At 39.9% G+C, this 26,649-nt stretch overlaps 1 protein-coding gene across 2 annotated transcripts; it reads left to right on the forward strand.

The window, feature by feature from the left end:
• On the forward strand, positions 10,175-12,412 carry LOC100525396 (growth-regulated protein homolog gamma-like). Of its 2 annotated transcripts, none has more exons than XM_003126166.6 (4): positions 10,175-10,437; positions 10,533-10,659; positions 10,769-10,852; positions 11,679-12,412. In XM_003126166.6, exons 1-4 carry the CDS (start codon positions 10,338-10,340, stop codon positions 11,692-11,694), a joined length of 327 nt encoding a protein of 108 aa, XP_003126214.3. In that variant the 5' UTR covers positions 10,175-10,337; the 3' UTR covers positions 11,695-12,412. The 2 variants fall into 2 exon arrangements, with proteins under 2 accessions (XP_003126214.3, XP_005652609.1); XM_005652552.3 differs by having other exon boundaries at positions 10,178-10,437; positions 10,536-10,659.

The raw sequence follows: 26,649 nt of genomic DNA on the forward strand, positions 1-26,649 counted from the left end.
CCCTAGGAGGTAATCAGAACTAACCCGTACTCACCTAAGTCTGAAGGAAAAAAAAGAATGGAGTATTTTTTTAAGTACAAACTGCTAAAAAGACTCCTTTGCTCACATTCTAGACCACAACCTCCTTAAGATTACATGTCAAGGATAATTATAAATCTTAAAAGTCTTGTCCACAAATGTTAGCAAAATCTTTTAAGCTGGTAACCTTAATTTTTTCTGTTGGTCAGAGACAGTGATTTATAAACTAGTAATTTTTTTTTATTGTGCTTGACTCATGGCTAAAGTTTTGAAATGGAAGATGTGAGATTTTTGTTTTGTCTGTCTGTAGGTTTATGTATGTCTAGGTATGTAAGTTTAGATATATTATTTTTCTACCTCTGGGTTGTAGTGCTACAATTAATTTGTAAGGGGTTTTATTTACTTGGCTTAAAAATAAGTATTTGTGAATTAAACATTTCTAAATCTTAGGAATATAACTGAAACTACCAAATGGTATTCAAGTTCATGGGATCTAAGATAATTTTAAGTAAATAAAAAGTAGTTTTAAGTTTGTTAGCTTAATTAACATAGGCATGTCTTAATAGTTATCAGCATTAAGTAATAATATTTTTATTCCACTTAGGTTTACTCAAAGTAAATTAAGCTCTTGTTATCTTTGTTATAAAATTTGTTAGCAAAAAAAAGGGAAAGAAATTAAGATGATAGCTAACTGCTTCAAAGGCTCATGTCACTTTTAGGAGTAATCTAAATATAATTGTATCGGTGAGATAACATATTTTTGGTGAAATTTTCAGTAATGATTGTTCTATGGTATGCCTATGTAAAAGTAGCTACCCAAATCTCTTTGATTACTCCCACTGTTGAAGTTTTGCTATGTTAAATTCAATACTGAAATTTCATTGGTTATCTAGATTATTTCCAAGTAAGACAAAATATAACAATGTTGATTGAACAACCTAAATTTGTCCACCTTGGGCTTCTTTTTTTTGGCTGCACCCTCTGCCTATGAAAGTACCTGGGCCTGGGATTGAATCCAAGCTTCAGCCGAGACCTACACCCCAAATGCTAGATCCTTAACCCACCGTGCTGGGTCGAGGATTGAACCCACAGCACCAGAGAGACAACGCCAGATCCTTAACTCACTGCACCACAGCGGGAACTCCACACATTTGACTTTTTATTATAAATATCTGGCTCTTTTAGTAAACATGCTTGTACCAATTTTTTTTTTAAATTAGTTATATTACAAAGCAGAGTGTGCTACAAAAAATTGAAAATGTATTCATAAACTTTCCAATCTAAAGAATGCTGTGTAACAGAGAGTTCACAATTGCTTACCTCTTAATTTTTACTAGAAATTAGGGTTTCAGAAGATAAAGAATTCTAATTAATATATGTAATTAAAAGTAGTGGAAATAATAAAGGAAACACTTCTGTATGTCAAGAAAATAAGATGTGTGTTTTGGGCAAGAAAAGGTATGAAGACTAAAAATGCATTTTGTCAAGGAAAACAAAATAATTTTGTCCTAAATCAAAACCAATTGTTTCAGAATGGATAAAGAGAACAAGAAACAAACTAAAATGAACATATAAAGTTACAGAGGTTTATGGAGTTCCCGTCATGGTGCAGCAGAAACAAATCCAACTAGGAACCACCAGGTTGTGGGTTCAATCCCTGGCCTTGCTCAGTGGGTTAAGGATCTGGTGTTACCGTGAGCTGTGGAGTAGGTTGCAAATACGGCTTGGATCTGGCTTTGCTGTGGCTCTGGTGTAGGCCAGCAGCTGCAGCTCTGACTAGACCCATAGCCTGGGAACCTCCATATGTCATGGGTGAGGCCCTAAAAGACAAAAGACAAACAAGAAAATACAATACAATACAATACAATACAATAAAATATAATAAAATAAAGTTATGGAAGAAATCTTAGGAAAGGAATTTTATTTTATTTCATTTTATTTTATTTTATTGTCTTAGAGCCACACCTGCAGCATATGGAAGTTTCCAAGCTAAGGGTCGAATCAGAGCTGCAGCTGCTGGCCTGTGCCACTGCCAAAGAAATACTGGATCCAAGCCACATCTTTGACCTACACCACAGCTCATGGCAACGCTGGATCCTTAACCCACTAAGCGAGGCCAGGGATCGAACCTGCGTCCTCTTGGATACTAGTCACATTAACGATCACTGAGCCACAACAGGAACCCCAGGAAAGGAATTTTATGTGTGACCAAGTTGGATAAGATTGAATGAAGTTATTATAAGGGTTTTAAACACAAACTTTCTATCAATAGTGTGCTTATATAAAACTGGAAATGAATCTTCTTTCATCTGCTAAAAGGACAATGTTTTTTTGGACTATTGCTCTGCTCTTGATATAATGAAAAACTTTTCTTTACCTTTTAAATGATATGCCGAGAAAACAAAGTGTGCTTTTTCAAAATAATTTCCTATACCTTCTGTTATCTTTGTCATTGGTCTTTGATCACTTAAGTAAACAAAGTCTTCTCCATATTAAAACAGTTAAGTTTTGCTCAGAATTATGTAACCTTCCGGATTGAAGGTTTACATTTAAAAAAATCTTTTATTGCTACTTTGATAAATGGATAATTAAATACTGTTTCATAATGATCTATGATCCTTTTTAGCCAAGTGTCAACAACTTTTTGATGTTTTTGACAAAATTCCCCAAATCAAATTCCAAATAAATTCTTTTGACCTCAAACTGACTTTGGGATTTTCCAGAGGGCCCCTGAAACATCTTAACAGATTTATTTTACTCTCCATATAAAAACAGAGAGAGAGAGAGCAAGGAAGCTTAGGTTATAGGTGAATCTCATTAATGTAAGTATTCCAGAAATTACATGAAATTCCAAAAAATCTGATATGTCCTGGTAAAATGTTATTGTGATTCTAATTATCTTAAGATGTTGTGTGTCATAGAAATAACTAAATTTCTTTATCATTTACATTGTAATAAACTCCCATCTGATCTTTAACCATTGCCATTTTAAGTCTTTTATCATTTACGGACAGTTACTGTTTTATTCTGATTCTTTTGCAAATGTTTTCTTGTAAAAATATTTCATCTTCAAAGAAATTCTGCGAAAGTCCCTGACAAGTACTCTAGAATACAGGTGTTTGATGTCTTTAAGTATATACCACCAAACTGGGTGAGAAATACAGAATTCAAATTAAAAAAAAAATCCCAAAAAATGATGCTTCATAAAAGTTCTTAAAAAATCAAGATCATCAAGAATTATTACATGGGGCCGAATGGACTGACAAGGATAATTATAATTTTTATGACTTCAAAAACATTGCTGGTTCTTTAATCTTTTGTTTTCCAGATATAAGGAAATCTTTCCTCTTAAACTACCTATGACTTACAGAAATCTAGTAAAATATCCCTTTGTGAACAAAGTTGAAACATATTTCTTTTTCTCCATACCTGATTCTTCCAGAATTCAGAGGCTTTCAGTGAGTATTCTTATTTTCATGGCACTATTAGTTGTTTACATAAGTTCACTGAGATTCTGTTCTCCTTGTAACAACACAATTGGATATATTATCAAGGCTTTGACTGGAATGTCATATACATAGACATACAGAGACTCAGACAGGACCAGACAGCTTTAAGGAGCTAAGGTTCATTTTTATGAAGCCAATCAAATTCTTTGCAGAAATCTGCCTGGTACTTGCATACAGGGTTCACAGCAAGGTTACCAAATGAGTAAGGAAGGGCATTCCCTGGCAGGTGCAGGAACCTCAGGATATTTACAGACCTAGAGAAGAGAGGAATTCACCCAAATCAACACGTATTGAAATCCGATGGCAAGTTTTTGGCTTGGCTTCCTAGCTTCAAGAGACTTTTTAAAAATCCAATCTGTGATGCCTTATGAAAAGTTCTAGCAAACCAAAAATATAAAAGAGCCTATATGGCCAATCACTATTCCTGCTGCATTTGTGTAAATAAGCAGGCCACGTTTATTGAAACTAGACTTAATTTTGCAATAAATTAGTCTTACGGTGGTTGTCTTTGATATAAATCATGAAGTTTATAGAGAGAAAAATTATGTTTCAATAATACACCTTTACGGGTATTAGATTTTAATGCTGTTAATTATCTTTGAGGTTTCATTTTCTACCTGCAAACTCACTGGATCCTGGATTCTAGTTTCCTTCAATATCTGTCTAAAACCATCCAAACCAATGTTTCCAATTTGTATTCCACCCTTCTGGCTTGAAATCATTGAAAAGTAAAAGTGCCCTTTTTCCAAAGCCATGTAAACTCATGTTGGACAACTTGATACAGACTTCAGGGAAATCACCAACAGCTCCCATAGAGAAAACTTCATGCCTGTTGTTGTGTGGGCCACTTAGAATGATCACCAGAGACATTCAAATCGTAAACAGTAAAATCTGTCATGTTGTCACTGCCTCCTCTCAATCTACCTGAATATCCTTTGAGCCTGGCATCTAGAAACCCTTTCAACTGGCTATCCTCGAAACTTAGAAACTGGTTTACAATTTTCTGCAATCATTAGTCACTGTTTTTTTCTTTTGTTTCCATATAATGCCTTATTAATTGCCTGATTTCTCACACAATATACCTAACTTTGGGAACCAGGCTACAACACCACCTCCTAAAATGAGACACAGCTGTTTAAGTGACCTATTTTCAAGACTAGGAGATTGTCATATTGATTCTTTTGAACTGAAGTTACTTAAGAAATATCCAGTGCAAGAAGGAGACTCTGATCATTCTTTGTCCCTGAAGGCAGGAAATAAATTTCTCATGTGAAAGGTATCTTTCCTGTACCAGGAGAGAAAAAGAGACATCTTTATCATGAGAGATTAAAGAATTTAGAGCCAAGAAAGCTTATAAACAAACTTTCTTCTTCACTAATGTACTACCCCAAGCCCAAACCCCTTTGTCTTACCCATTCTTCACAAATGTATCAATATTTTGTCTAAAGGGTAAAAAGTCTGCCTACTTTAGTCCCTTCTCTGAGTCTCCTATGTTTATGGGACTCCTGCACATATAAACTTAAATTTTTCTCCTGTTCCATTGTCTTATGTCGGTTTAATAATTAGGCCAAGAAGAGAAGAAGAGAAACATCTTCCTTCCTTACACCTCGATGTGGGTACACACTAATGCCATTGGCCCGGAGAGATGGATAGAACAAGGGATTTAATGTCATATTCATTGTTCTCTCCACAGAGCCAGTCATTATAACAAAAGAGGTCATTGTAGGGGAAACAGAGATAGAAGTTGAGAGAGAAAAAGTTCTTAAAGCAAGCTAGGGGTAGAGTAGAGCTACACAGCCCATTTCTTCCTGCTGGTCAGCAAAGTCAGTTCTCAAGATGGCGGTGTGTCCCCCCCAAAAAGCAGAACCTGCGTCATTGGCCTACAATGCAGGCAGGTTTATTTGGGGAAATATTCCAAAGGTATGGGATTGGAGAACTGGGAAGAGGGGAATAAGAAAAGAGGGTGTGGCCATCTTGGGTTCAATCCTATTGGGGACCCTTTGAGAAGTCATGTAGCATATCTGCCTAAACCATGAAATGGGGGGGGGGTGGAAATAGTTTTTGCTTACCTCCTATTCTTGATGGGCCCGAGATTTTCCATGGCAGTGACAAAAAAAATTTGGTGCAGGGAGTAGAACTGAGGTGAGGACTGTAAGTTTCCATCTGCCTGCTGGGGCTGCAGCAATGGCAGGAGTAAAACAGTGGATCTTCAAGATGTGAACATCCTGGATTTTAGTAATTGTCAATTCCAGAAGATTCACAATGATTGCCAGGAAAATGGAATTGCACCACCCAAAGCTTCCATTTGAGAGATTATTCCATTTCTTTCAGGGTCACTGCTTGCATGAGTTTAAAGATTGTGCATAAAAACCTGGTCTTCAACTTTTGCAAAAGTAATTGGCCTAAAGAAGCACTTGTTCAAACAGGAAAATGAATTTGTTTATTGTACACGACTAAGCACTCCTTTGCTTATAAATTCTTCTTGTATTTTGGTTGATGAGGCTCTCATTAATTCAAGTGGCACAGGAAAGAGAAAATAAGAGCAACAACAACAACAAAAAAATCGTTCTTTTTTACCTCAGTTCCAAAAACAAGTAATTTTGATTGTCATTCCCAGGAGTCAAATTCTTCACAATCTACGCATGTTGGCTACTTTTTGACACGCTTCATTTGCTTTATTTATTTATTTGTCTTTTGGGGCAGCTCTTGTAGATACATTGGAGTTCACTCTCCTTGAAAATTCATTTACGTCACTTTTGGGCTAAGTCCTTTAGATCATTACGGCAAACACTTTATGTTTTTCATCAGTTACAAGAAATAGATGAGAGATTTGGGATAGTGTGACTAACACTGAAGACAAACTATTTAAACCTATGAAATAAGATGGCATGTCCAAAATGGAGCAGCAGATATTTTGAATGTTCATACTTCAGCAAACATGGACTCAAAAATTTAATTCCCTTTCTAGGAAGCTACGAGATAAAGCATGCATGTCTATAGATTTCATTTTGGTAGTATTCTAACTTGATTTAGAAATAGAAAGTTTTTTTTTTAAAAATTTATTTTGAAATAATTTTAAATTAAAAAAAGTTACAAAGATAGTACAGCCTCTGTGTTACCTTGCACCCAGTTTTCCCTATTGTGAACATTTTATTATTATTATTGTTGTTGTTGTTATTATTATTTAAGGCTGCACCTGCAGCATATGGACGTTCCCTCTGGGCTGGGGTTGAATCCGAGCTGCAGCTGCCAGCCTGCACCACAGCTCACAGCAACGTGGGATCTGAGCTGTGTCTGTGACCTGCACCAGAGGTCACAGCAACACCAGATCCTTCACCCACTGAGTGAGGCCAGGGATCAAATTCATATCCTCAGGGACACTAGTCAGATTCGTTACCTGCTGAGCTATGGCAGGAACTCCAAGCACATTACTCTTAATGAAACTCCAGACTTTATTTGATTTTACCAGATTTTCCACTTACCTTTCCTCTTTCTGTTCCAGGAGTCAATCGAGGTGCCACTTTGCAGTTAGTTGTCAAGCTCTATACTTTTTCCCGTTTGTGACTCTTTCTTAGCCTTTCCCAGTTTTCATGACTTTGACATTTTTCTACAGTGTTAGTCAGCTATTTAGTATGTCTCAATTTAGTTTCGAAAAATGCTTTTCTTATGATTGGACTGGGTTTATGAACTTTTGGAAAGAATACCAAAGAGGTGAAGTCGTATAGGGGTACATGACATACATCTGACATGGCACTGTGATATTAACCTTTGTCATCATCGCTTGGTAAGGGAATGTTTGCCAGATTTATCTAGGATAAAATTACTATTTTTTTCAGAATTGGACACTTTAAGAAAATATAACAAGCTGTATTAATGCCCCAGAAGAGAGTTATTCTGGGTGTAAAACCAAAATTTGGAGGTGGGTAACCATTGTCTCTGTTTGCTTTTTAGAATAAGGCAATCTGAAACCTTCAAGTAGTGGGAAAAAACAAACACAGAGAACCCCAAACAGGTTTTTAAAAATCACTCCTCTCTGGATATTTTTAGCCATATACCACAGAAGTTTTTATCATAGTAAAATTTAAATGTATTAAAAGCTGTTCTCTCTGGCTGTGAGCCCCAGGCACAAGAGCTGGTGCCTTTAGGGAAGTTCCTCAACTTCTCTGGACCTCAGTTTCCTTATCCGCAACCTTCAGGTACCACAGAGATAACAGTAATACATCTTTTCACGGGGATGTTTGAAAGATCGAATGAGTCAGTATTTGTATAACTCTTAGAAGAGTATTGTGCTGCACCTTGGGGTGGGTAGAGAGTTTAGTAACTTGCCCACAGTATGAGGCAACTAAATGAAGGAAGCAGCGTCTTTCATATTGACTCAGAGCAGTGTGCCCTTATAATTTGTCAGCTGCCATGTTTGTTGAAGAAAAGAGCAAATGTCCAGTGACCCATTAAAGTTTGTTCCACAGACAGAAGTCAAGAGAGATTAGAGAAAAAATAATCTCTTCATGCCTTTCTGACTTTTATAAACTTTAGAAACAGAATCTGTATTACTTAAATTATGAAACAAAATAATACATTTTACAACTTTTAAAGACTAATGTTTGTATTTCTGCGGCCAGTTTACCATGAAACCTCAGGAAACAAGTGATCACAAGGGGAGGAATCACACAAATTCTCAATTATTTCTGAGCTTGTTACCGTAGATAGCCTTTAGATTATTTTTCATTTCCTAGTGCTTAATACAAATTTTAATTTCCCAGGTTTGTCTCTCAGGATTACACTTAAAAACCCTAGAGTGTTTATTTATTTATTTTTGGCAGCACCTGCAGCATATAGAAGTTCCAGGGCCAGGGATCGAATCCACACTGCAGCTGTGACCTACATGGCTGCTGCAGCAAAGCCAGATGCTTAACTCACTGTGCCACAGGGGGAACTCCTACAGTATTTTTAAAGTCATTCATTCATTCATTCTGTAAATCTCTTCCAATAAGTAAGGTGAAGAGTCTTTAATTCAAACTCCCTAATAGATGAGATGATTGATAGTAAGACTACAAAGTAAATCAATGATAGATCTCAAAAGTAAAAACAAACAAAACCACACCACCACCCAAATCCCAGATACATGTGTCTCCTAGTAGAGTGGAGCAGTGCCTTCCTTTCAGAAAGTCTGACCCAGAAATTTTTAAATGTGCAAAGAAAAATTGGGGAGTGAATCTTCCCGTTACCTTTTTGTTTGTTTCTTTATAGGAAGAGTCACAACAGGTAGAGTTTCTGTTTAGGCAATGTTGGAAAAAGCTATTTCTATTTTGTCTATTCTACAAACATCTACACAGCATTTAATCTCTACTGACTCTCACACAAGTTGAGTCATTTCTCATAACCATCTGTGAGGAGGCAGAGAACCCTTTACAACTTGCTGGTGATAGGCGGCAACTGGCAACTAAATGCACGAAGCTCTGCTCTATGCCAGGTGGCCTGAATGGTGGAATGGCACACAGCTTCCGTACCACGGAGCTGGGCTGCCCAGAGCCCTGTCCAGAGACACCCATCTCTGGGCCAGAGGCCATTTCTTTCTCCTCTCCCAACTCCCATCATTTTCCCCATCTCCAAGAGGTCTGACTCCCACCTGGAGAATTACACTTAAGCCCTCTACACTTAATGCTGAGTCAAGGCATGTTCTCTAAAACTTCTGGTGAAAAAAAAAGTAAAGGCATCAGGTTAAAAGACTGAAATTCCTGGTCAGAAAAAAAGTTTCCAGAAAAAGGAGGACCGATCTATACGGAGGGGTCCCCTTCAGTGAATGAAACAGGCTTTTGAGTTTCCTGCTTCATCTTCACACATCTGGAGTAAGGGCGCTATGCAGCAGCTACACCCCTTCAAGTGTCCACATGCTATTCTGTCCAAGGACAGAACCAGAACAGGTGACCGGGCTAGCCTGCCCGCAGGTTCCAGAGTGACCACCAGTCTCCCATTTGTAGATCAGCTCTGGAATTTCATACATGGAAAAGGAGATCTGCAAGGAATTTTGGAAGAGGGAAGAAAGAAGTTCACAGGACACAAAAGACATGGCATGGTACAGCCCTCAACTTTCACAGAAATGAACCCTGACTTCAACTTTTGACACGATGCCAGTTCCCACGGAATGGAAAACATAACCAGAATACTCCAGGCGTGATTTGAGAATATACAACATGAGGAACGAGCTGAACATTCTTCTCGAGAATCGAGATGTCAGCTGTATTTTTGACAGAATATTCCGTCCACATGTATGAAATAGGCAAAATGGAAACAGATATATAGATATTGTATCTGTATGTGTGTGTGTGTTATATTTACATGATAAAATAATCACATATACTCGTTTACTCCTCCTTAATTTCTTCCGGTTTGATAACTAAGAACAGAAGTCTTTCCTTCTAAAACTGTCTTGCCATCCCTGTGCGGGGTCTCAAGGAGCGATTTCCTCTCCCCGTCCGGTGGCCAGAGGTGGCCAAGCGCCCAAGGTCCCCTTCCCCGCGCAGGATGTAGCCCCCGCGTGCCGGCGACTCACTCCCGCTGTGGGATTTGAGCACAAAGATGACACCGTGAGTGCGCGGATTAGCAGATTACGCGGGAGGCGGGCGGGGCGGCGCCTTCCTTCCGGACCCAGGAACGACCCGCGCATCAGGGAATTTCCCTGGCCCGGGGCTGCTAGCTCCAGTCCCATCAGGATAAAAGGGGTTCGCTCCGCTCAGAGAGCCACAGAACCCGCTCCACCAGCACTCTCTCCAGCCCTCCCGCCGCAGACACCCACCCTCCGAGCTAAGCCCCATGGCCAGCGCCGCGATCGCCGCCTCCCCCTGCGCCCCGCGCTTCCTCCGCGCTGCGCTGCTGCTCCTGCTCCTAGTGGCTGCCGGCCGGCGCACAGCAGGTGAGACTCGGCGCCTGGCATCCCCAGGCCGGACCCGGGGGCGGGGGGGGGGTGCTCATCGGGGAACACCCCAATAACCAAGTCTGTTGTTCCAGCAGGGGCCCCCGTGGGCGGCGAACTGCGCTGCCAGTGCCTGCAGACCGTGCAAGGAATTCACCTCAAGAACATCCAGAACCTGAAGGTGACATCCCCGGGACCCCACTGTGACCAAACGGAAGTCATGTAAGTTTCCCTGCCCGCCGCTGTCCTCGTCACCCCCAGCGTCCCAAAGCCCCACCCTGACCCCCAGCCCGACCTCCTGCCTCACATGGATTCTCCCTGCTCTCTGCAGAGCCACTCTCAAGAATGGTCAGGAAGTTTGTCTCAACCCCGCAGCCCCCATGGTGAAGAAAATCATCGAGAAGATGCTAAACAAGTGAGTTATAGTTTTTATTCACTCGTGTGAGTAGAGTCATTCTGTCTCCTGCAAATTATACCAGAGAAACCCACGATTTAGGTGCAGGACTGAAAATCATGATTATTTCACCATTCAATTTGCTATTAAGGTCATTAATCTGCTCTGGTGTCAGAAGGATATTTCCAGTGCCTCCCCCCCTGGCTCCTGACTCTATCCCCATTCAAATAAATGTGGATTAAGCTGCTTTCATGAAAATATTCACTAGTGTTGGACAGTCATGCTAAAAAGCTTTCTATTTTAACAAACAACAAAAACAACAACAAAAATAGGCATTCTCCCCACCCCAGTTCTTTCTGGAACACATACATTAAAAGCAGAACTGGTTTTCTGCAACATCGACCCTCAAGTTCAGTGATGAAAAGCAAGGACTTTGCAGTGAGTAGGTACTGGGTACAAATGTGCATCCCCACCTATTAGCTGTGTGCCAATGGTTTGGTTTATCTAAGACTTAGTAAAACAAGGAAAACAATAGTAGTTACTGCATGGGTCCGCTCTGTGTCTTTAAGTGAAACCCAATGTGACAGGCAGAGAGTAAACGTTCTAGCCATTTGTAGCCAATAATAGCCAGTAGTGCAGGAGGCTACAGATGCCACCCCATTCCTAAATAAGAGTACTTGGGAGCCTAGAGGTCTCTGCCACAGAGCATAGCAGGTTACAGGCAGTAGCCACTTGGGTGCCACACTCGATTCAGACATCACTGGAATCTAGGGAGCAGGGCAGGAAAAGAGGGCTGTGCCCTCTGCTTTCTGGAGCTGCTGCTAAGGAAGACCTTTTCTCCTTATAGGGCCAACTCCAACTGACCAGGGGAGAAGGAAGTTCCTCCATCACTGTTCCTGAAGTAAGCCCTGCCCTTCCAGGAATCGAAGAAGGATTGCCAGCTCACGGGGTCACCTGGGTCCGGTTTAATATGTTTGAACATCTCTTAGGAGGGCTCTTCCACTTATTTATTTATTTATTTATTTAACCATTGCTTAGTTTGCAAAGATTCTTTGTTAATATTTACAGGTAAAATAATTAAGGATGTGATTGAATCTCCTCGCACGCCGTATCATTGTTTTTATTATGTATTTTATGAAAGAAAACAAGTTAATTTAGTCCTGATTCTTATTTAACTTGAAGTAGAATGTTTCCACATGTTCTCCAGTCATTAAACTAATATTCTGAAGCACCTACAGCATGCCAGCCCTGTGACAGAGGCCAGGGGATGCCGGCCAAACTTGAGATCCTTGTCAGGGTGGGGGAACGTGTGGGTACATCTCTTTCTGTAAATGTTTAAAAGAATGTTAGTTGTTCTTTACTGAAATGATTTCATGGTATGTGGGCAACATTTCCCATGTTGAAGCTTTAAGAACTGTAATGTTCTAAATATCCTTTAGACATTTTATGTCTTTCTTGTAAGGCATAATGCCTTGTTTAATGTTACTTACAAAGTGCCTTTCCTTGACTTCGAAAAAAAGAAATTTCAATACTTGTGGATGTTTTTACATAAAATATGAAAATAAAGTATTTCAAACGAAACAATTTTTGTTTCATTTTTCTGAGTGGAAAAAAAGTCTATCTTTACTGGATAATCTGATGATTTACATCCATGTCTTTTAACTTCTTTTTCTCCTCCTGGGCATTCAATTTTCTATACAGATAAACCAAAGTGTAAATGATGCTTCATCTCATCTGGTGATAGTTGTCACTTCCCCTGGCTCTTACCTCCCTAAGAATGTGCTTTTCCTGGGGACCTGGCCCCTGCCCCTCAGTATGAGAGTAACTATGACACTCTTATTGCCTTTTTTTTTTTTTTTTTAAATAAGGAGCACCTTGCTACCTTGCTATTCAAGTTGGCCACTTGAAAAACATTTTCATTCTTGCCACCAACTTAACAAGAACCTTCATTTCATTCCTTTTGCTAAAGGATTTTTCAAACAATTGTTGACAATTTCATGGTGGAAAAGACGGATTTTTTTTTCCTTCAAAACTCAAATAATAGGTGTTATAGGTAGAAGCAGACAAAAGTGAGTGGCTAAGTAGTTAATCCATAAAAAGATTTAATTGACATTCAGATTCAATTTTTTAAACCTTTATTTATAAGTAACCACCTCAGAGTTTAAAATCATCTCAATCCTTTATACCAGTTTATCAAATACAGTAGGATGGTTTTAAGATTTGAATGTGTTAGTTCCCACCCTTTCCAGTGTGATTTTTAGGGAAACCAATGGTTTGTTTAGCCTGAGGAAGCCCTCTGGAACTTCAACACTGTCCCTGTATCCTGCAGGACACCACATTTCCAAGACAGAAAGACAACTGATATGTCAGGGGAAGAAAGAAACCCATACACTAAAAGAAACCACCCTCCAAACCTGAAAAGAAAGAATGTTTGTAGATGTATGAGGTGTGTGCTTGTCTTTGATTTAAGACCCATTCAGGAAATGCTGAGCCCTAGGTAAGAGGCTTTAGCAGAGGAAACAAAGTGAGCCTGGCAGCCAGAATACTTGAGATCAAGTTTGGGCTTGCTCCAAGCAGCTGGGTAAATAAGGGCTCTAAGTACCAAGAAACAATCTCTGCTAGCCTTGTTGCACATTAAGAAAGTTAAAAATGGGAGTTCCTGTCCTGGCTCAGTGGTTAACGAACCTTACTAGCAACCATGAGGACGTGGGTTCCATCTCTGTCCTTGCTCAGTGGGTTGGGGATCTGCCATGGCCGTGAACTGTGGTGTAGGTCGCACGCAGATGAGGCTGGGATCCTGAGTTGCTATGGCTGTGGCGTAGGCTGGTGGCTTCAGCTCTGATTGGACCCCTAGCCTGGGAACCTCCATATGCCTCAAGTGTGGCCCTAAAAACAAAAGACAAAAGACCAAAAAAAAAAAAAAAAAAAAAAAAAAAAAAGAAAGAAAGAAAAGTAAAAAATGGAGTTCCCTGGTGGCCTAGTGGGATTCAGCATTGTCACTACTGTGACAGGGGTTCATTCCATCCCTGTCCTGGGAATTTCTGCATGCTGTGGGCATGGCCAAAAAGGAAAACATAAAATAAAATAAAATAAGTTGGGTGTGATTGGACCACAGAAGTATTAAGGGGCAAGGCAGTGTAGTAAGTAGGGACCCAGTCTCAAAGGGCCTATGAACCATATGGAGAGGGGTGGGCTCTGTTATTAGAAGAGGAGTGGGATGTTACTGACAGAAAGGATCAGATGGTCATCTTGGACAGATCACAATCTGGAGGAAAACTGGATAAATAGTCAAAGGTAGAACTGACAAGTTTTGATGAACCATGAAATCCGGTGTAGAAGAGCATGGAAACTTCCAAGTTTCTGACTTGGGTACCATAGAGCAATAAGAGAAGGGGAGGCTTGGGAGGGAAGACATGAGCTCCATTTGGACATGTTTAAAAATAAATTTAAAAATAATTTTAAAAGAAAGTTAATAATATCTCCCTAACTCCAATTTTATTAATTATGAATGAGATGAGAAGCAACAAAATTTTGTGAATGGTACAGAGTAAATAAATGCAAACTGTTTAGATGCTTCCTAAACACTGGCATTCACTTGCTAACCCCAAGTCAGAGGACAAGGGGAAATGTTTGCAAGTAGGACCCAGAGAGTTCGGTTACACCCTCACACCTAAGACCAGTCCTTACCTTCAAACATGGAGCTTGCTATACTGGCCACTTAGCTTAAAAAGGAGAAGGACACACATGGTGATTAAAGACAACATTTTCAAAGAATCGGATTTACTTTGGAGGAGACTCTAGTTCTGTCAGCTGTGGCCATTGATCTTGGGCAAGTTTCCTGACCTAACTTTATTTTCCCTTTTACACAATAAAGGTAATAACAGAATACACTTTCTGAAATAGTGCATGGATTAAGTGTCATTAATGGCTCTAGGAACCATTGGTCTTCAGGCCAACTCCATGGGTGTCATCTCAGTCTCAGTCCTGAATCAGGTGGATATGCGGCATAGTTTTCACACTAAATTTCCCAGAGACTTTCCAGGTACAAGGCGGTTCCCATTGGGAGTGTCATTGCAGGAAGTGAAACACAAAGCATGTGGGGTGGTGGTCAAAGGATGAAGGAAGTAGGAAAAGAATATTATGTGTCATATTACAACTTGGAGAGATCATCAGCAAGAAAGAGCAATGGCAACAGTAACTGAGATTTCCTGAGCAATGTTACCAAATGAGCTAGAGCCAGAGAGCAGAGAGTATGGCTTACCCTACTTGTCATGGCGAGTCTTTCTTTGGGAGTTGTATTGAGATGCCCTCTCAGGACTTCCAGAAGTAAATGGAGAAAGACTAGGAGATGGCAGAGGTGGCAGACCTGCAACAGCCAACTGGGGGCCATCAAAATCCCAGATGATGGCATTTCTCCTTTCTCAGAGGACTCAAATAAATAATAAGGGAAAGGACTTGTCCTACCTTCTCTGTTAATGCCCCACTCACATCCCCTCTGCTTACTCATGAGTTCCCAAGTTGAAATGGTCAACATCCATATGGGATGATGACTTCCCAACTTAAGCTCCCCTCCCTTTCTGCTTCTTTCCGTAGGAGTTTTCTCCATTTAAGGGTACGGGGGGGGGATGGAGGGGAGTTTGCTCGACCCACAGATACCCATGGTCTGTCATGAGACAACTCTCAGTGAGCGTCAGGAGTTAGAAAATGTGTATTCTATTTTCTGGTCCCTCAGTTGGATATTTTTAGAAGTTAGGCTACATATGTATACTTTCCCCTTCTCTTTTCATTGTGTTCATATTTTCGTTTAAACACTTTAGCATATTTATAGCAGCTATTTTTAAATCCTTGTCTACTAATTCTATCATCCTGTCATTTCTGAATCTATTTCTATTGCCTGAATTTTCCTCCTGGTTCTGGGTTATGATTTTCTACTTTTTGGCATGTGTAGTAATTTTTGATTGGATGCAGACAATTTTTAATATTTTGATTGGATGCATACAATTTTTAATATTTTTGTCAAGTTTTATTTTCTGCTTTTGGAGTCTTAGTTTCTGTTCTGGCAGGCAGTTAAGTTACGGGAGCATCAGCTTGATTGTTTTGAGGCTTCTTTTTAAATTTTGTTAAGGTGGTCTAGAGAGAGTTCTTTGCTCTAGGGTTCATTTAGCTGTACTTCTAAGTCAAGTCTCTTCTGTGTCTCTACTGAGCACCCTAAGTTGCTCACAAGATCTCTCCACTATAAAAAGTCAGACCTCAAGAATCTCCTCACCACTTATGAGGTCTGAGAATTGCTCAGCCTAAGCATTTCTGACAATTCTTTGCCTGACTTTATGACATTCCACCTTCTACATATGTGGTTTAGTATTGATCAAAGAGACCCAATGGAAATTCAATGCTGATCTCTGAGTTCTCTTTTCTTTCTTTTTCTTCTTTTTTCTTTTTTGTCTCTTTGTCTTTCTATGGCCACACCCACAGCACAGAGAGGTTCTCAGGCTAGGGGGTCCAATCAGAGCTGTTGCCACCAGCCTACGCCAGAGCCACAGCAACACCAGATCTGAGCCATGTCTGTGACCTACACCACAGCCCATGGCAATGCTGGATCTTTAACCCACTCAGCGAGGCCAGGGATCGAACCCGCAACCTCATGGTTCCTAGTCGGATTCGTTTCCTCTGCGGCATGATGGGAACTCCTGAGTTCTCTTTTCTTTAGCAAATGCTTACCATGATGTCCTGGGCCTGACTTTTAAGTTTTGGAAAACTAAATTATTTTGAGTCTTTCAACACTGGTTATCTTATTTTTGAATACTTCATTAGTATCATCATAAAACCTAAACATGTTGATGATGCCATGTTTCATGATTTCTACTTGGTGCAGAAGAAAAATGAGACAAAGAAATTAAGATTGTATCTGAATAGTGTTTCTAACACTATTTTTAGCTTTTTGGTTTATATAAAGGCCAGGATCTGATCAGTCAATTGAATGCTGTCAAGTTATTAAAACTTATATTTGTTGGGTTTTTTTTTTTTTTTTTTTTTTTTGCTTTTCAGGGCCACATCTTTGGCATATGGAAGTTCCCAGACTGGTAGGGATAGGTGGGGGGGCATTGCAGAGGGCGAGCTACAGTTGCCGCCTACACAACAGCCACAGCAAAGTGGGATCCAAGCAGGGTCTGTGACTTGCAGCACAGCTTATGGCAATGCTGGATCCTTAACCCCCTGAGCAAGGCCAGGGATCAAACCTGAATCCTCATGGATCCTAGTTGGCTTTGTTAACTGCTGAGCCATGCAGGGAACTCCCTAAAACTTATCTTTAGTATGTTATTAAAACTTTAAGATTGGAATGACTTTTTTCCCCTTTCTCAACTTGCCATGACTGTTGTCTTAGTCCATCTGGGCTGCTGTAACAAAATACCATACAGGGGGCGGCTTAGAAACAACAGCTAGTTTTTCCTATATATTTGACTTTAATCCACCTGACACTGATTTCTGCATATGATGTGAGAGAATTACTCAATTTTGTTTTATTTTTCTATATAGTTCATCAATTGTTCCAGCATTATTTGTTAAAATATTATTATTTTCCCACTGATTTGCAATGCTATTTCTGCTATAAACTGAATTCCTCTCAATTTTTAGGTATTGTTCCAATTTCCTTATTCTGTCCTGTTAATCAATTTTTCTCTATTTGTATACCATCATAATTATTAATATTTTGTTCTTAACATAAGAAAAATTCTCCCATCTTCTTTAGAGTGGATTTTCCTTTCTTAGACTTTGTCCTTCTGTATAAATCTTAGAAGCCACTTGCAACTTTCACTCATTAAAGTGCAGTTCTGAGTGGAATTTCTTTGCAGTTGTATCTTACTTTGTGAATTACTAACAACTTTATGATTCTGAGTTTTCTATATCAAGAACATAGAGTAGCTCCCAACTTATTTAATGTTTTCAAACAAACTTTTATGGTTTTCTCCATAAAGGCTTTCCATATTTTGTATTATAAAAAACTTATTTCTAGTCACTTTATACTTTTGATCCTACTGGAGGAGATAGCTTTGTAAAATTTCAAATTCCATCTGTTATGAGCATTTAGACACAATTTTGAATCGATTTTGTAGCCATCAACCCTTTACTCACATAGTCATGCCATTTGGAAATAACGGCAGTTTAGTTTCCTTCTTTGGCGACCTTGTGACTCTTACGTGTCCAGTTTTGTTGAGATGTCTGTGGTGATAGCAGGGACACTTTTAAGTTTTCACTCTTAAGTGTGACGTTTTGTGGCTATCCTGGTATTGGTAATTTATTAAGGAGTTATTATTATGTTATGGCACATTATTATGTTATGTCATAACAATAATAACTCCTTAGTTTTATTATTAATAACTCCTAATATTAATATTATTAATAACTCCTAAGTTTTCTTATGACTCACTCCTCACATAATGAACCCCAAAAGGGTGGAGCTTTGCTGTTCTGTTGAATGCAGTTGAAAATTGCAGAATTAATTTAAATAATTAATTTACTCTCTCCCCCTCCCTCTTAATAATAAATGAGGCTTTAACGAGGTCTTAAAGACTAACCAAGTTAGCAGCGGTGTAATGCTAAAGAGTACATAGTAAGTAGTTGAGAACTGGCAGCCTGGAACATACTCTCCATTGCAAGTTTTCCAGAGTCTGACACTATACCTTGTACATCCCAGGTTCAAGAAATATTTGCTGATTAGTTGATATATCAAAATTCTCTAAGAAATTTTATCTTCTAGTTGACTTTTTTAAAAAAATTTATTACGTGCACCGATATTATTAAAAGTCATATTCTAATAGTTAATTTAGTCATTTAGTCTGAGAAAGTTGTGTTGTGTTCTTTCTTTCTTTCTTTCTTTCTTTTTTTTTTTTTTTTTTTTGTCTTTTTTCGTCTCTTTAGAGCCACACCTGATGCATGTGGAGGTTCCCAGGCTAGGGGTTGAATTGGAGCTAAAGCTGCGGATCTATGCCACAGCCACAGCAACGCAGGATCTGAGCCACGTGTGCAACTTGCACCACAGCTCATGACAATCCTGGATCCTTAACCCACTGAGCAAGGCCTTAACCCACTAGTCAGGCTCGTTAACCACAGCAGGAGCTCCTATGTGTTCATTTTAAGTGTAGGAATTTCATGTTATAGAAATTGTAATGAATACATTGAAAGTGTTATTAAATTAAAAGCAGTTGTTACTTAAGCAAAACACCCTTTTCTTTTCAGAGTCACCTTGAAAGATGGAAAATTAATTAGTTGGGAAAGTAACACTGGATGGGGGAAGACCATTATTTTAGACAGGTATAATTGATTTCAAGGATTCTCATGTTAATATTCTCTCTCGTCTTTTTTTTTTTTTTTTTTTTTTTTTTAGGGCTGTACCCAAGGCATATGGAAGTTCCCAGGCTAGGGGTCAAATTGGAGTTACAACTGCTGGCCTATACCGCAGCCACAGCAACGTGGGGCTGAGTCTGTGACCTATACCACAGCTCACGGCAATGCTGGATCCCTGGTCCACTGAGCAATGCTAGGGATCAAACCCTCATCCTCATGGATACTAGTCGGACTCATTTCCACTGCACTGCAATGGGAAATCCTCTCCTGTCTTTTATTTATTTATTTATTTATTTAGGTCTTTTTGTCTTTTTAGGGCCACACTGCGTCATATGGAGGTTCCCAGGCTAGGGGTCCAATTGGAGCTGTAGCCACAGCCACAGCAACATGGGATCTGAGCCGTGTCTGCAACCTGCATGACAGTTCATGGCAATGCTGGATCCTTAACCCACTGAACAAAGCCAGGGATCGAACCTGCAATCTCATGGATCTTAGTCGGGTTTGTTAACCACTGACACTTGAAGGGAACTCCTTCTCCTGTCTTTTAATTAAAGATACGTTTAGAAATATATGCATACTCCGCAACAGATCAGAATAAAATTACAATAAAACAAGAATAAGTCTATAACAGAAAATCTGTAAATCTGGTCCCAGGACCAGCAGAATTATCATCGCCTGGTAACCTATGAAAAATCCCAATTCTCAGTCCTCACTTCAGAAACTCTGGGGTGGCCCCAAGACTCTACCCTGCAGGTGACTGATGCACTCTTGAGTCTGAGAGCCACAGATTCACACTTTCTATTTAACATGATATCCAAATTGACCTATTTAAAACAAATCTCCATTGAGTATAAAAGTGGCTTAAAATAGCTAGAAGCTGTCTTACAGAAACCAACGAGGGAAGCAACGGACCCATTTGATGAATGAAATTTTAAGGAAAAACAAGCAAAAACAGGAGTTCCCATCATGGCTCAGTGGTTAACAAATCCGACTAGGACCATGAGGTTATGGATTCAATCCCTGGCCTTGCTCAGTGGGTTAAGGATCCGGAGTTACCATGAGCTGTGGTGTAGGTTGCAGATGCGGCTCAGATCCTGCGTTGCTGCGGCTCTGGCGTAGGCTGGCAGCTACAGCTCTGAAACTCCATGTGCCTCGAGTGCGGCCCTATAAAGAAAAAAAAGGAAAAAAAACTCTATTTGTGAAAGAAAATTATTTGGGGCATAGCATTTTTAGAAACTGAACTCCAAACAGAATTCTCAAATTGGTAGTGGAGGAGAAACAATAAAGAGAGGCAGGTGATAATGAGAGTATATTTGTGACAGGGATGGAGAGGACACAGGTAGTTGTAGAAGTCCCCATAAAGGACCATATTTAAAGAGGGAAACAGGGGACATGGGGAAATCATTCTGTTAAGAAATTGCTTAAAAAGCCATCAGAACAAGACAGGTTTGCTTCATTAGTGGAGCCTTGAGAGTGTCACGTGTTGTTGGGTGGGGGATGGGATGAGGCCTGCATTCACATTCAGACCAAGGGCAAGAGTTTGAGGACCACCCTTCTGCGGATTTGAATACACAACTTATCTGATACCTAAGAGGAGCTACCACTCCCGGAAAGGAAGAGGCAGGCTTTTCCAACCCCCACTCTCCTTGAAAGATAAAACTGTAGCCCACAGGATCCTCAGGGCAGAGCTTCTGCGCCTGCCCGCTTGCATCTCACAAGGGTCCTATCTTAATAAATCCATTTCTTGCCTATCATTTTGTCTCTCACTGAAATCCTTCTGTGTAGAGACATGAAGAACCTGAACCTCAGTGAGTCCAGACACAGGGTGAGTGATTCTAATTAAAACCATGGGTTCAAGTCCCAATCTGGGTTTAGGCTGGGTTCGAGTCCCAGCACGTTGGTTCAAGTCCCAATCTGTGTTCTGGCTAGGTTCAGGCCGTTAATACTGTCAGTTTCATTTGGATTAACTTCTGGGGAAATAAAAACACAAACCAAAACCAGTGTTTTTTGTTTGTTTGTTTGTTTTAATCAAGTCACAGCAGTGGATAAGACCACTTAAAATAGAAAAAAAAAAAACTTAAAATGATGACCCTTATAGTGAAAAAACTAAATTTGGTGTGTTTTTAATTAAAAAATTACAAGGAAAATAAATTTAGGGTATGTGGAGGTTGTGATTCATCTAAGGGTCACTTTGGCAGTTGAGTGGTTAGCTTGGTCGAAAGAACTTGAGTTTGTTTTTTTTTGTTTGTTTGTTTGTTTAAGGCTGCACCCACAGCATATGGAATTTCCCAGTCTAGGGGTCAAATCAGAGCTACAGCTGCTGGCCTACGCCATAGCCACAAACTCAGGATCCGAGCCGCATGTGCAACCTACACCAAGCTCAAGGCAATGCCAGATCCTTAACCCATTGAGCAAGGCCAGGGATCGAACTGATGCAGGTTGGGTTCATTAACCCCTGAGCCACAACGGGAACTCTGAACTTGGGCTTTTTAATCCTATTGCTGTGGTTTAGTGTTCTAGATCCATTGCTATAAGGTATGTCATTTTGGATAAAACACTTCACTTTGGGGATGTACATGCTTTTATTTGTTGTTACTTTGCTATGTCATTGGAGAAGTAGAGATGATACATGTAAAATGTTTAATTGTAGTTATTATTCATTTTTACCTTACTCAATACATGGGCTTTGTTCTTTATTCTTTAGGTTTTCTTTTTTCTTACAAGGACTGACAGTGGGTAATCCTGTGTGTGTAGAGTTACACGTCACTACCCCTGTATTGCAGGGCCCCTGACTAATGACCACACAAGGAACGTCACATCCTATGGGTCTCAAGAGCCCTGCTGTCATCAAGAGCTTGGACATCCTCCAGTGTTTTCTTTGAAAATAGCACCTATTTATGCTAATTTAGGACTGCCTTGAACTGCTTTCTCTATACATTCTGGGGATTTGAACAGTTGTTTTCAGGCAGGTGACTGAGGGGACTATGGGGAGAAGAGGTAATGAAATTTCCATTATGTTGGAAGGATAATCTGAACTCATGCAGTAGGTGAGTGGTTTCCCTGTTAGGCTCAATCTCTCTCTCTCTTTTATTTTTATTTTTTGTCTTTTTGGAGCCACGCCTGTGGCATGTGGAGGTTTCCAGGCTAGGGGTCAAATTGGAACTGTACCTGTGGGCCTACACCACAGCCACAGCAACACAGGATCTAAGCCATGTCTGCGATCTACACCACAGCTCACAGCGATGCCAGATTCTTAATCCACTGAGTAAGGCCAGGGATCGAACCTGCGTCCTCATGGATGATAGTCAGATTTGTTTCAACTGAGCCACGATGGGAACTCCTTTTTTTTCCCCAATATTTCTTAACAGATTCTACCTTCTTTGTGATGTCCCCATCACCGTTTAGTCCATTTAACTTCCTAGTTAACTCTGACATTTGATCACTGTTTTTCTCTCCACCTCATCCTCTGATATCATTCTTGATGACATCAGTATGTTTCTTTATTAATTTATTAACATTTGTCTCTTGATTGCTTTAACCTCTTGCTTTAGTCTTTTGCTTTACAGAGTTCCTGTTGTGGCTCAGGGGTAAAGGACCCAATTATTATCCATGAAGATGAGGTTCTATCTCTGGCTTCAATCAGTGGGTTAAGAATCCAGTATTGCAGTGAGCTGTGGTGTAATTTACAGATGTGGCTCAGATCCCACATTGCCGTGGATGTGATGTAGGCTGGCAACTGCAGATCCAATTCGACCCCTAGCCTGGGAACTTCCACATGCTGTGGAAGCCTTAAAAAGCAAAAACAAAACAAACAAACAAACAAAAACAAACAAAACAAACCCCTTTTGCTTTAAACCTTCTCCTTATTTTAGTCACTCACAATCCTGGATCTCATCATAAAGTAAACTTCTTTAACTAAAGTCTTCAAAACTGAAATACTTCTTTTAGGGGAATTTTTATTTATTGTAAGGTCTGAGGTCAGTATGCACTTAAGATGCATGCTGTTGTATAACAGAATAGCCTTAAATTTTAATAATTTACTTTTACATAAAGCAAACCTAATAGATCATCAGCCTATTTACATCAACCAAGAATATCAGAGATCCAACCTAGGAAACTTTAAAGCTGTGCTGCGGGGTGAGAGGAGGGAGGGAATTTGAGGCCATCAACATCCATGAAAGATCACAAGGATACTGCCTCAGAAAGAGGAGATTGAAAACCAAGCTAAAGCAATTTTCTAATAATGTGTATATTTTCTTGGTAGAATTCCTGCATATATAACATCATATTCAGTGAATACACACTTTTTTCTGTTTGTTTAAACATTATTTCTGAAGAAAAAAATGTTAACCAATGAGTGATGTTCTCATGGAGCCAATGGACAGGATTATATCTTCAGAAAGTATCTTAGTCAGTTGAGGCTGCTCTAACAAATTACCATGGACTAGGTGGCTAAGACAATATTAATTTCTCACAGTTCTGGAGACTGGGAATCCAAGGTCAGGGTGCTGGCATGGTCAGGTTCTTGGTGAAGACTCTTGGTTGACAGATAACCATCTTCTTGCTGTGTCTTCCCATGGTGGAAAAAGAGAGAGGGAGCTCTCTGGCCATTTCTTATAAGGGCACCAATTCCATTCACAACAGTTCCACTCTCATGACCTGATAACTTCCCAAAGGCCCCATCTCCAAACACCATCAAGCTGGGATTAGGGTATTCAAAGTGTGACTTTTTGAGGGACACAAACAGTTAGTCCATAGAAGAAAGGGACTTTTATAGGCACTGGAACCTTCAGGACTTACTCTTGTCATCCGCTGTGTCTTTGCCTCTGCCTGCCTGCCTTCTCTCTCCTTCTGTGTTACTCTGTCCTCAATGGCAAGCCATCCACAAAATGTAGCTTGCATTCCCTAAGATTCAATTTCCAATTCCTGTGAGTGAAGATATCAGGTCCAACCAACTGTGCCAAGTAGAAGTGGTTACATGGTGCAAACAAGGCCACCTGTAGAATGAAGAGACAGTTCCCATAGAAGTAAGAGTTTGAATGAATTGAGAAGTTATCTCCAAAAGATTATACCACTCCATGTGTGTGCCTGCATAGGTTAGAGGGTAAAACAAAGACAGATAGACAGAAAGAAAATACACACTTCCTCAGGAGAAACTATTGTTCTTTAGAGAGGTGACAACATACTTATTGAAAGAGTCCTACACAAAAAGTCCAGAAGTCTGGGTGCTGGGATTCTGAGCAAGTATCAACTTTTCTACACTCTGATGCAAATGTGAAAACATGGCAAAAACCAAACCAAAATTATCTCTATACCCACAAAATATTTGAGAGGAAATAATAAAGTTGCTTTGAAAGTAAGCATGAAAAAAATCATAAAGTGTTATCTTTATTATTATTAAAATTATAAAATCACTTCCAAATTAGCATTTAATAAAGCCAGTTTTGTGGTACCTATTCACATTGTCTTCTCCACAATTATACAGACTAAGCCTCTAGACCCTCCAAAGCAGACGACAAGTTTTACTGCTGTGGATCATGGCAAAAACAATAATCATATTATTAAGTTATATACTAATGACTAGCTCTGAGATGGAGCTCAGTAAAAGAACTATCTCAGGACCACAAGTACTTAAGAAGAGAAGTCTGGAATATAAAATTCCAAATTGCGGGAGAAAGGGATCTAGTTGGCAGTTTGAGTCATGCCTCCACTCATGGTCTAGTGCCCCGTGGACAGGAGACTGAACATACCACAGCAACACGGCTGCCAGGAGCCACCCCAGGGTGACACAGGCAATTTCCAGAGTGTCTGGAAGACAATGCAGTGAGGCCTCTCTACAGCTCAGAATGTTCTCAAAACTAAGGAATGAGTGAGTGAGTGTGGCACTTCCAGTTCTAGTTTCAGAGTTTTTTTGTTTGCTGGTTTGTGTTTAAATAAAATAGTCTAAAACCCATTAAGAAATACTCAATAAGATTGGAAAGAATCCTTTCAAATGAAGGGATTAATTGCCTAGAGAGTAAAGAAAACCCCTAGAATCTTCCCCCAGTCCTCTCAAGAAGGAGGCAGAAACTAAGAAAGGAAATTTCCTAGGAAAATACTGGGGACTGCACAGACTGAGGCTTACAGGTGGCTGCTCTATCAGAGAGGAGGATACTGACAGTTTCATCTCTTGGTAAGATTGGTGACAAATCTACCAAAAAAAACACAGGTTTGTGATAAGGAAGTGTGCCTGCCTGAACATGGCCAATAGGGGGGAAACAATCTTTTTCCCCTCCCTGAAAGGTCTCTACCAAGAGTCTTGCCTTCAAGTAGCTTTGGGATTCCATCATAACACTAGTGTGGTCCCAGGTAGCATAGAAGGAGGCTCAGATCAATATCTGGCAGAAATGAAAGTCAAGCTGCCCTCCTAGGATTTATGTACAAGATGGATTCCCCAAAGGCATCTCAAAGATTAAAGCCATGTGGCAAGTGAGTCTGAAGTCCCAAAGTACAAAACTCTGGAGGAACCATTCACACTAAACAGGAGTCAAGACCCACAACAAAGAGCAGCCCTAACATTGAAAGTATTAAAATCAATGATGGAGACCATGATAAGTAAGTATGTTTCAAATCATTAGCCATCAAAGAAGGCACTGAAATATAAGAAATGAAGAAGAATGAAATGGAAGGAGATTAGGAAACCAAGCAGATCAGACTGGAGGGGCGTGTGTGTGAGTGTGTGCGTGTGTGTGTGTGTGTGTGTGTGTGTGTGTGTTGGGGGGATAAGAACAAATGGATAATAGGGGAAAGAATCACACTTTCCAAAAGAGAGGAAACATATGTAAATAAAAATATTAAAAATATAATTATGGGACTTCCCGTCTGGCTCGCAGCATAACTGCTAAGTGTTGCTTCTGCAGTGGCTGTGGCTCAACCCCTGGCTCGGGAACTTCCATATGCCACAGGTGCGGCCACTTAAAAAAAAAGAAGAAAAAAAAGGGGAAAAAAACAAAAATATGATTACACAGAGTAAGATCTCATTGGATGGCTTAAACAGTAGCTGGAGAGACAATGTTTTAGGTGCATTAGGACACAATAGAGAGATAAAAATATAGAATACACAAAAAAGAAGTTAAGAAAACTCAAGCATGGTATAAGAACATCTAACTTATTTCTGAAAGGAATTCCAGACAGTGCGAAGAGGGAGAATGGGTAAAAGTAACATTTGAAAGGATATTGACTGAGAATTTTCTAGGACAGATGAAACTGCCATATTCAGGAAGCTCAACAGCTTCTAAGGAAGACAGAAAGGTAAATTCACACCCCAACTACATTATAGTGATACTGCAAGATCCAGAACACAAAGAAAAGGCCTTAGAGTGAGTCAGCATGACCCACCATGTCCAAGTGCTCTAGAAGAAACTCAAGGAGGATCAAATCTGTGGTGTATTCCTGGGAATATAGGGTTTCTAAAATGGAATTTCTCTGGAAGGGTT

Source organism: Sus scrofa, chromosome 8 (assembly GCF_000003025.6).
Source record: "Sus scrofa isolate TJ Tabasco breed Duroc chromosome 8, Sscrofa11.1, whole genome shotgun sequence".
Classification (NCBI taxonomy): domain Eukaryota; kingdom Metazoa; phylum Chordata; class Mammalia; order Artiodactyla; family Suidae; genus Sus; species Sus scrofa.